A 10,565-nucleotide genomic window follows, 5' to 3' on the forward strand; every position below is an offset into this window, starting at 1 on the left:
TCTGATTCAATGAGGGTGTTGTATGGACACAGTATTTATCGCCATGTATCCAAAGGTGCAACAGTTTCTGGAAACCCAGGTGGGATCCTATAGGTGATGGTTCTCTTGCCACCAAGCATCCAGTTGCCAGCGGTGGGTGAGTTCACTGGGACTTTGGGGATGGGAGGTGCCAACTAGCAAGCCTTCAATATCTGCTACTAAAATCAGACTTGGAAGCACGTTACACGTGGGAAATACACTTGGTGCAGGAAAGGGGATTTCCTTAGCCATCAAAAAAAGATGAAACTGCAGATCTATCAACAAAAATGTAAGCACGTGACACTCGACTTGGCGGGTCTGTGGGAAGGTCAGCTTCTCCGTGTTTGTATTTCAGCCATCATCCTCCACACTGGAGAGGATTTATCCGCTTGGCTTGCTTAATTGCAGCACGTTTCACACGCGTGGATAACCTGTGCATATTGCGTCACTACCTCTGTGGCCTGAGGTGGTGCACCAGGCTGGAAATAATGCCTTCTTGGGGTTGTTGAAGCTCTGCAAAAGTTTGCCAAGCAAAGTTGTGGATGCTCCATCCCTGGAGGTGTTCAAGGCCAGGCTGGATGGAGCTCTGGGCAGCAAGACTCTGTGGGTGGCATCTCTGCCCGAGGCAGTGGGGCTGGGGTTCTGAGTTCTTCACTGTCCCTTGCAAGCCAAGCCATTCTATGATTCTGCATTTCTATGATGTAAGCACCAGCCCCACACAGCCCTGGTGCAGTGCATCACAAGAGCAGCAGCCTGCGGGGAGCCGCCACCCGGAATCACAGAGATGTGAGGTCACAATGCCCCATCCTATGACTGTGCTGAGCTCCGTCATGAGCTCACAAGGCCTGGCCGCAGGCTTGGCTCAGTGCGACACTCACTGTGGCTGCAGCGGTGGTGTTGGAAGCGTGGTGCAAGTGTGGGGGCGGCCATGGACCCTGCCCGCCTTGTCCTCTTCCTCCTATTGGTGGCCATGAGTTTTCAGGAGAGCTGTGCTGCTCCGTGGCGAGCACGGGGAGCAGGTGAGTGGGTAGAGATGGGACCCAAACTGAGCAGCGCTGGGAGCAAGAAGTCAGGCTGTGTCCCCACGGCCCTGTAGTACACTTGCCTGGGGCCTGCCTTCCATGGGGGTGTTGCTGGGTAGGGGGTGATGGGCATCTTCTTCCACGTAATCTGTGAGAGATGTGGCACGTGGCCCGGAGATACGCTGCCAGGTGCCAGCCTACGGGTCATCCCGTCCACCCTGCAACTTTGGAAATCATGACCTGAGTTATTCTCCACATCCAGTTACTGAGGGAGAAGGAGATCACACCATATAGTGCATATAAGTGGGAACTTCTCTCATCTGTTCTTGATTCTAGATGATGAGCTTCGTGCTCCCTTTCCGGATGCTCCTTTGGATCCGGACTTCATGCCTGTGCCTGGGGGACAACCCAGGGGTAAGTTGTGAGTGTCTGTTTCCTTGGAGGCTGAAACGTTCATGCTCTCATGGTTTACCTGGGTGCAATTTTACTGGAGATCCTCTCCAGGTCTTCCAAGCCTGTTTGTGCCTGGAAGGGTTTGCACAGATGAGCCATGAGTATTTTTTCTCTCGGAGAGCTGCAACATTTCAGTGGGAAGGTTACCGCTGCCCCTCTGCAGCTGAGGGAGCCCAGACCTTTGTATTTGGGCTGTGGCATTCCCCAACCACCGCCAGACCCTACAGGTCACTCAGGGAAAAGGAGGCCCCCACATGTGCCGGAAGCTCTCCTCACCTGTGTCTGATCACACTTGTGTCTGCAGGCCCTGTCCCCTGTATGCTCTGCTACTCAGTTGATGCTGTAGTGTGTGACTAAAACTTTTCATGGGTCTTTGGTTGCAGAAGTGCCCCCAGTGTGGGCCTTGCCCGGTCATCGGTTTCCTCCTGTGCTGGAGCCCAGCTGGAATCCCAGCAGTGAGTACTCTGTCTTCACTGACTTGGCTGACTCGCCGCTGATCTTCAGATCTTCATGCACATGATATTTAACTTCATACATTCTGTTAAGGTCCGGAAAGAGAAGAGGATGAATCCAAACAAGGAAAATACTCTCAGGGCTCATCCCGTCTCCTGAAGCGACTGCTGAAGGAAATGGAGAAGGCAGAGCGTGGTGGGTATACTTCAGTCTGTTCACTGTGGGACCTGGGAAGCTGAGGTGTGATATACAGGTGTGGGCAGGCTGTAGCCTGCACAGCAGGAAGGGATGGGTCAGAGCCGTGCTGCAGCCGTGTTCCATGTATCACCTTGCAGGTGCTGTCAAGCACCAGAGCTGGTCTGCTGCCAGATGGTCTGCATCCAGCCAAGACCCAGAGGCAGCTGCTCCCCCAGCACAACCATTACTTGTCAGAGCTGCTTTGTGCAGTCGTTGGCACCCAGATGGCAGCAAGTGGCAAAGTGGCAAGCGCTGTGCTTCTGTTCATCCAAAGCCCTCCGTGCAGCTGAGCAAGTTCAAGGCAGGAGGAGCGTCCTAAGCAGGGTTGGCTGCCTTTGCTAATGCTGGAAATGAGGTGGAGATGCTAATTCTGAAGGCTTGGACTGTGTGTTAGATCTTGGATTTCAGCCTGCAGCTACCTGGCTGTGACGGGCTGGTGACAGCACAGTATGTGAGGGCCTTGCACAGGAGCTGATTTCTCAAGAGGTGTGAGGGAGTCAGCATTGTCCAATAGCTGGGAGGGCCCAAATGCCCTTGGGTAACAGAGGGGCTCACAGTGTACTTGGGGGGGGGGCTGGACTTTACCTGAGTTCGGGATTGGAGAAGCTCAGTTTTCGATGAGGGCACGTGACATCCCAATCCTACTGCCCTGCTTTCTTTCTAAAGGAACGGACCAACAAAGTGAGAGGGATGCACTCCAGGAAGGTGGATATCCCACACTGCCCATCCCGGATGTGCTGCAGGAAGGTGGATATCCCACACTGCCAGTCCCGGACAGAGGAATGCAGGCAGCACCAACTGGCATGCCAGGTAATTTCTGTCCTATGATCATACGGTGTCACGAACCAGAGTCACTGCGTGCCTGCAGGCTCTTGCTGCCAGCTCTTGCACACCAGGTCAGCAGCCAGACCTGAGCATGTGAGCATAGAGCACATGTAAAAGAAGCCAGGGGTGGCTCTCTGAAAATGGCTGGCCTTCGTGGGGTGTGGAGAGTTGTTCCAGCAATGTGCCAGGGAAGGTACTTGCAGACCTCTGTGACCCTGCTCAGTTCCCACCGCTCCCAGATCGCAGAGTTTGCCCTTTTGGAACGAAGCCACCTGAGGGTGATGAGCAGGGTCTTGTGTGGTAGGAGCCTGCAGGAGTGTTTCTCCCCTGGGCTGGCTCTGGCTGTGCCCTGTGCTGGCTGAAGCCTGACCTTCAGCCTGGGGGGCGTCCCACAGGGGGAGCTCAGGACACACATGCCGGGAAAAGTGTGAGGGATTCTGCTCTGTAGCTCTCCCCACGGACCAAGCCCAGACCCCAGAGTACAGCCCCAGCTCTCGGCCCAGAGGAGGACACGGGTAGTGCCTGTGCAGCCTCTCCATACCCAACGAGAGGTGGAAGCAATCCTTCTTGTCCTCCGGTGCTTCGGCACCAGAGACGGAGGCACCCACTGACAAAATGACCTCTTGGGTCCATGAAGCACACTGAGAGATTATCTGTAGCGCAGCTGAAGGTAACGTGGGACATTGTCTCATTTCTTCCAGGGATGAACACAGGCAAAAGCACAGAGGATGCTGCTCACAGATCTGTGCGGAAGCGCCGCATTCCGATGACGGTCTCAGTGATGCTGCTGCCTGCGCTGGTGCTGGCTGTTGGTACTGTGATATGGGTGCTCAAAAACTACCTGTGAGTTGGCCTTTCCCCAGAACACCTTATTGCTGCATTTGGCAATGAAGCATTTGTGGTGCCAGGATCCTGGACGGCCAAATCAGCCGCTGGCAGTACACTGCCAGGACTTAGGTTGCAAAGTCTTTCAAGTTTCCCCTTATTTCCTGTCAGTGAGTAGTGCTTTCTGAAATTCATTCTCACAGAGCACGCAAGAGGGAAAAGAGAGCAGCAGAAGCAGCAGATGGAGCTGGGGAAGGCAACGAGACAGATTCTGACCCAGTCAAACAAGAATCTCCGTAATAGCTCCAGTCCGTTCCATTCTGCCATTGAAGAGGCCCGAAGTCTTCAAGGTCATCTGGAAGACCAGGAGCTTGAACTGAAAGCCATGAAAGAGATCCTTGGGAACAGTCCTGAGTGCTGCCTTCTGTCAGAGGATGGCCCTGAATGTGAGAGCAGAGCTTTTGTCCTTCATCCTGCATACTCCAGGACAGGTATCACCAGCAGTTTGAAGATTCTTAGCTCGACACAGCTACATTCCTGTTGAGGGTCCTAATGAAGACCCAGAAAACGAGCTTCCTCTGACTGCTGGACAAAACGTAATGTCTTTGGAGATGTGGGTGAGAAAGGCTGGTTTCAGGGAGAGCTGACAGATGGCACAAGAGGACTGGTCCCTTCCAATTTGGTTGCGGAGCTTTCAGTTGATGAACTGGATACACCTGGAGATCCTGTCAGAATTCCTGCACTGCTCCATCTGCAAGACTACCATTGCTCCACTCAATGGAACAACTCGATGTTGAGCAGAATGTGGTTGAGCTCCTTCGGGAACTCTCTGAGGCGACTGACAGCGGAACTGCATAGCTTTATTGTATATTAAAAATAACCAAACAACTGTCCCCTCCCTCTCCCTTCCCCTTGCACCCCTCCACCCCTCCATCCCCCCCCCCCCCCCCCCCCCAAAAAAAAAGACAAAAAAAACAAAAATAAACCCTAAAAAACCAACAAAAAACAACCCACCCCCAATAAAACAAAAAACCAAAACCAATTAAAATCTCAACGCTGTTCTTTTTCTGGGATACACTGAGGTGATGCTTCTTCTAGCTTAGACTTTGCAATGAGTTTGTGTCACGGAGTTCTCTCTAGAGCTCACTCGGTGACAGTGGGAACAAACCCAGGGAGAGAAGGAACAAAGAACCTCCCCTCTCTAACAGCGCGGCCGAGAGGGGAAGGGATGGGAGATTGTGAATGGGTCTAGGAGGGTAAAAATGAAAAAAAACCAACGATCTGAGAATGAACAGCAGTTTAACGAACCCAGTGACACTAAACAACAACGATGTTGCAGAACGGCGGGAGAAAAGCAGACGACCACACCTGTCATTGACATGATCAGCTAATCTCATTTATTCCTTGGCTGCGTGTACCTTTATAATAAGGATAATTAGCTCATACATATTGCAAAAGTGGAGCTCATCATTGATTCCTAATTACATACCATCCCCGAGTATCTTAACAGCTTGTTGTTATCATCCTGAAAGATACTCCCTTGCTGAGTTCCCAGAACCATGGCTAGTTTCTAACCATCACAGGGCATCCTGATGTTCTCACTGTCATTGCAGGTGTTATGGCTGCTTGATTAACCGCACCGTGTTTACGACCCTTCTCAGCTAACTAGCTGTAAAAAACACTCTCTACAGGACCCCACAGATTACCTTCAGAATTCAACAGTTAGTTCTGTTTCCTTTCTGAGTGCATAACAACCTGAGCAAATGAATTGAATGACGTGGCTTGTTAGTCTGGTACAAACTCTGCTGTACACTGGAACTTGGTCCATTTGTAAGCAGGACTTTGTCCATCTCTGCAGGACAGCAGAAAACCCTTTGTGCTAATCATGATGCCAAGAAGCAGAATGTGGCAAATGGCAGATGATCCAACTGCTTCAGGTGTTCATTGCCTTAAAACTGAGAATAGTTTTGGACTGAGAGTTTGTAAGCAGAACGGAGCTCTTAAAGCTGTCAGAGATTATTCCTGCACTGTTCAATTCTATCTGCATAACATACACAGGATCTCAGAACTGCGTTGCTTGAACTGGTGGAACTTGAAGTGAACTGGGATGAGCAAGTTTTAGAACTTAGTCAGAGTGCTGTAAAAAATGGATAATCTCATGAGTATTAAGGTACAGGCTTGCTATTTCTGCACTGAATTTGTTTTTATTTTACATGGCTGTGATCTGAAAGTTGCTTGAAATGCAGGCACCTAGGCACTGTTGTGTAACTGAATTTCACACGATAGGTCCTGAAATATCCTGGAATCTAAAACTCTGACTTGTTTTAAGTCTGCTGCTTGAGTCTAATCAGGGTCATAGTGTCTGTGTGCAGTGTTTCTTTCCCTGTAATGCTCCACATCATTTCATTTTGGGAATATTGAAGGAAATGGACTATGTGCCATAACTGTTGTTAGTACAAAGTATGTCTGGTGTGATCTTATGCATAGGTTCTGTAACTGCTCTTCACAGCTCAGGTGTTTGACCTTCCTTTTGGTGAAGTGATGAAATACTGCTGGTTTCTATTTGTGCTTCTAGGCACCTTGAAGCTCTTAGGAATAGAACAATTGTCTCCAGTTCTTTTCAATGATATCAGTAACAGCTCGAGTGCTGCTGCCCACTAGGTAGACCCAAAGAAGCAGATTACAGTGAAACAACACACGAGCTGGACCTGCATGAGGATCACTTTCAAGACAGTGGCTCTGTTGCTTGAAGCCTATTTGCTTCTTCCTGACGCCACTCTATTACCAAATATCAACAACCTTTCATGATTCAACTTGCAAACGTTTGACACTAACCCTTGTGTTTCTATGCCTTCCTAGGTGATTCGAGCCCTTGTCAACCCCAGAGATCCAAACCAAGTAGTGATGTGCAGTGTGTTTCCATCAATGGAGAGTTCTTATTATGCACGAATCGCTGCAATTCGGATGACAGCCTTCCACATGGTAGCAGTGATGGACACAAGGGGCTCATCCACGTTCATGCTCTCATATCTCCTGGCTTTGCTGAAGCTCCTGACCTGAGCCTGCCAGACACAGCAGTCACCTGCCTGGATTGTGACCCAGTGCCTTTGCAGTGCTGCCCATCCCAAGCACAGCCCGAGTGTCCCAGCAGCAGCACCACCATGCAGGAGCAGGGCAGCATCAGTGAGGTGAAGCTGAGCATCTTAGATGGGGACTTAGAGTCAGGCTGCCAGTCCCAGGCACCAGGCAGCAGCACAAGCTCTGCGCCACTCTCATCTTGACAAGAGGAGTCCCATCTTCACCCTTGACCTCTCAAGCCCTCCTGTCTTTTATTGAATAAAGTCACTCTCATGCTCAGTCATCGCCTTGACTGCATTCTGAGTCTTCATTCACAGGGATTGGGATGAATGCAACAAACAGCAAGGCAGCTCAGCTTGCAACGCTCTGGCTGTGGGGTTCGTGCAGGCAGAGCTCTGGGTTCCCATTTTGCCTGGCTTTGGGATGTCTGCAGCAAGATCTCTACCATTAAGTATGAGAGCAAATAATCTCTAGCATCCAGGTTGCTGCTCATGATAATCCCAGTCTTCTTGGCTGTCACTTTGTGATACTTTTCAAAGCCTTTTGATACTCTTTGATGCCTTGGCTGCTCCCTAACACCTCTGTCCTCCTGCCATGTTGACTCACGTCTCCCACTTTTAAGCTGGCTTTGCAGATCATCTCCAGCCCTGTCATCATCACGCTGCAGCAGGAGGTGCTCACCTGGCCCAATGTCTGGCAGTGCTGCTTGTTCTGCAGATGAGCAGCTGCCTCCTCATCTCTTCAGCTACAGTAGTTTTTCTCAGGGCAGTTAGATGCAGTCATGCTCCTCTGGATTTGGTGTGTTAAATCCATGCTGCATGGCAGCAGTCAGTGCAATACAAAGGTGTTCTGTGTGCCATAGCATTTCTCCAGGGGCTGCCAAAGGTAGAAGCACAACACAGCACCATCCTTCTGACAGTAATGTCTGTGAGTGTTAGACATGTGAGCACTGCATCATCCCCAGCGTGTCAGTGCTTTTCCACACCAACCTGACTCTCACACTCTGCACTGAATGTAACTCTGCTCTTGTGGAGACAAATGCTTTCTGTCACATCCTCCATCCCTGCAACCATTTGCCGGTAGGCAGCTCTTGCAGAAGAATCAAGCAGCAGAACCTTTTGCTCACCCTACAGCGTGCAAATGCTATGAAAGCAGAAATAACCTGGCATGCTCTGGGTCTGCAAGGCTGCACAGATGGGAGAGGTAGATTGTGTTTTTGCAGTGGAAGTTTCCAGTATTTTCAGTACATAGTGTAGGCCCTAACTGAATGTATAACCCTCTTGTAAAACAGCTGTATAAGTAGTTTTTCCACCAAGAAAGTTGCTGAACAGAGTTAAGTTCAGACTGGGGGCATTCTGACATGGGTAAAATTGAGACAAGCACAAGATAAATACACAGGGTGGGTAGAGCCCAGCACAGGACAGAATGAATGTACTGACTTTTGGAAACATTGCCCTTCTCTGTCCGCAGAAAAGTACAAGGCAGACCTAAAAACAAGAGGTTGGTAATTGACCTTATATGGAAATGAATCCTAGCAACAGTCTCGAGGAGTGTGTGAGCCTGAGATGCTCAACCAATGAGAGCCATGAGAGCATCACCTGCATTGGGTTTAGGGCATAGAACAGAATTGATTTCACTGACTGGTGTGCAGTTTCTCCCTTGCCAATAGGGGATGTGCGCGCAGTATTGCAATAATGAATAAGCACTGCTGCTATCGCTGCCATCTTTGCCTAACTAGAAATCTTTGACTTTGAGAGTTTCTCACACAAGGGGAGAGGGTAAGAAAGTAAAGAGGCACAGAAAACTAAGGAAAACTGCTCTTCTTATCTATAAAAATTGATACAATTGATGCTGTTGTGCATTTTTTTAATTTATTTTTAATTTTTTGCTAATGTCAGTTAGATTGTTTTAAAATATCCACACACCAAAATCTGACTACCAAGCAAATTTAATGAAAATGAAATGAAGCTGAGTTAGCGGAAAGCACAAGGCCATATTATATTAGGCTTTAGCAAATTTACAGGCAGTCACTGCACGAAGAGGTAGATCTGAGTTGCACATTATATGATTTCCACAAAGATTAAGGAAATCTGAAGCTTTCAATATATTTTTTTTTATTCTTTTTTCATTTCATTTTTAAACAACTGACCCAGACCCCAACCCTCACAGGAGCTGTAAAGATAACAGCATTAACCAGCAATGTAACTCTAATCCTAACCCTTACCCTGATTCTAAAATCGTCTCTAACTCCAAATGTAACAACAAAAATGATGCTTGAAGTTTGTAGCAAAAGGAACCTTAACCCTGATCATAATCCAAAAAAAAAATCATTATGGTAACAATAATCTTTACCTTAAGAGTAATATTAATCAGAGCCCAGATGATGCCTGCATCCAATCAGAAGCATGCTTTGTATTATTTAAGAGTTGTATTTTTTCCAATGAACTCTCTCTATTATCACGTTTATAAAATAACAGAGTCTGTTCTTTTTCTCCTGACACTGTGCCTTACTCCTGACATCCCCTGGAAATGACCCAGATAGGGCACCATCAAAGTAATGCTAATAGTAATGTCAATCCTAACGGTATCTCTACCCTCAGTGTTAATGGGACGCTAACAACAATCCCAACAGCCTTATACATTCTGGTGGTGTGAAAGAGGTGCTGCCTTGCACATGCTGGGCAGTCCCATTGCCTGTTAAATGCAGGCGGCAGCGTAGAAACATGATGCCCGTGGTCAGAATGCCCTGTGGCAGATCCTGGCACCGGAGAACTGACCGGAGAACCATGAGAGAACTGACAACAAATCACGCGACATCAGAACCGACCCAGTGGTTATTTACAAGCCTTGGGTGACCCAGACAGGATCTCAGAGTGGTGAATGTAGGTACAGAAGTTGTTACTACTCTGTTTTCTTCTAAAAGCTGCTCAGCTGCTTTGCGTTTCAGACCATCCCTGGCTTCACTGTGTGCATCTGTCCAATTGATACCAGGTGGTTTTTTTTCATCTCAGAAGTTGGGGGGGGGAAGGGACTTCAATTCAATTACTCATTTATTTATTGACAGAAATTCACGTTTGCTACGTTTGGAGAAGTTTTAATTTGTTTGCTGTGGTTTGATTTTTTCTTTTTTTCTTTTTTTTTCCCCCCTTCCCTCCTCTTCCATCTTTGTGTTCTTCCCCTATAATCAAAAGAGAACAGATCCCCAGGGTCTGTCCCGCAGAGGTTCTTTCCGTGGTCTCTGCTGCCACCTGCTGGCCAATACACGGAACTGCCACTGTTGGGCGTTTGGTGCCACAGGAAGCACAACGCAGATCTGAGTTCTGACCGGTCTACGCAGCAAATCCGCCAATCTTTATTGTGATAAGCCCTCCACATGGCATTGCGCATGCACTCGAACACGCAGCAGGCATAGATTTCTCCTAACTCCGTGAGGAGCAGGCAAGCAGAACAACTGAGCGCACCACTGCTTGTGATTGGGCCACCCCCATCATAGAGATGTGTGTTAGATCTTTTACCCACCCCTGGACTGGCCTTGTTGTTTAACGATAACCTCTGAAATCTGAGTTACTGGTTCTACCACCTGTAGTGTAGAATAGGTAGCCAATAAATGCTTTTCAACTGTGATGTATCTTTATTCTGCTCCATGCCAAACCT

The 10,565-nt window shown here is 48.6% G+C and overlaps 1 protein-coding gene across 1 annotated transcript in view; it reads left to right on the forward strand.

Moving 5' to 3' along the window:
• Nucleotides 1-3,312, forward strand: part of LOC146760367 (uncharacterized) — a 5,658-nt gene extending 2,346 nt beyond the window's left edge. The window contains exons 2-6 of the mRNA XM_085551420.1: nt 1,377-1,454; nt 1,877-1,948; nt 2,040-2,141; nt 2,850-2,993; nt 3,248-3,312. Of these exons, the coding sequence (XP_085407546.1) occupies nt 1,377-1,454; nt 1,877-1,948; nt 2,040-2,141; nt 2,850-2,993; nt 3,248-3,312 (461 nt within the window). The remainder of the gene's footprint in view (nt 1-1,376; nt 1,455-1,876; nt 1,949-2,039; nt 2,142-2,849; nt 2,994-3,247) is intronic.
• Nucleotides 3,313-10,565: the final 7,253 nt, after the last annotated feature.

Source organism: Coturnix japonica, chromosome 6 (genome assembly GCF_054131305.1).
Source record: "Coturnix japonica strain WE chromosome 6, WE-NBRP24, whole genome shotgun sequence".
In the NCBI taxonomy this organism is placed as follows: domain Eukaryota; kingdom Metazoa; phylum Chordata; class Aves; order Galliformes; family Phasianidae; genus Coturnix; species Coturnix japonica.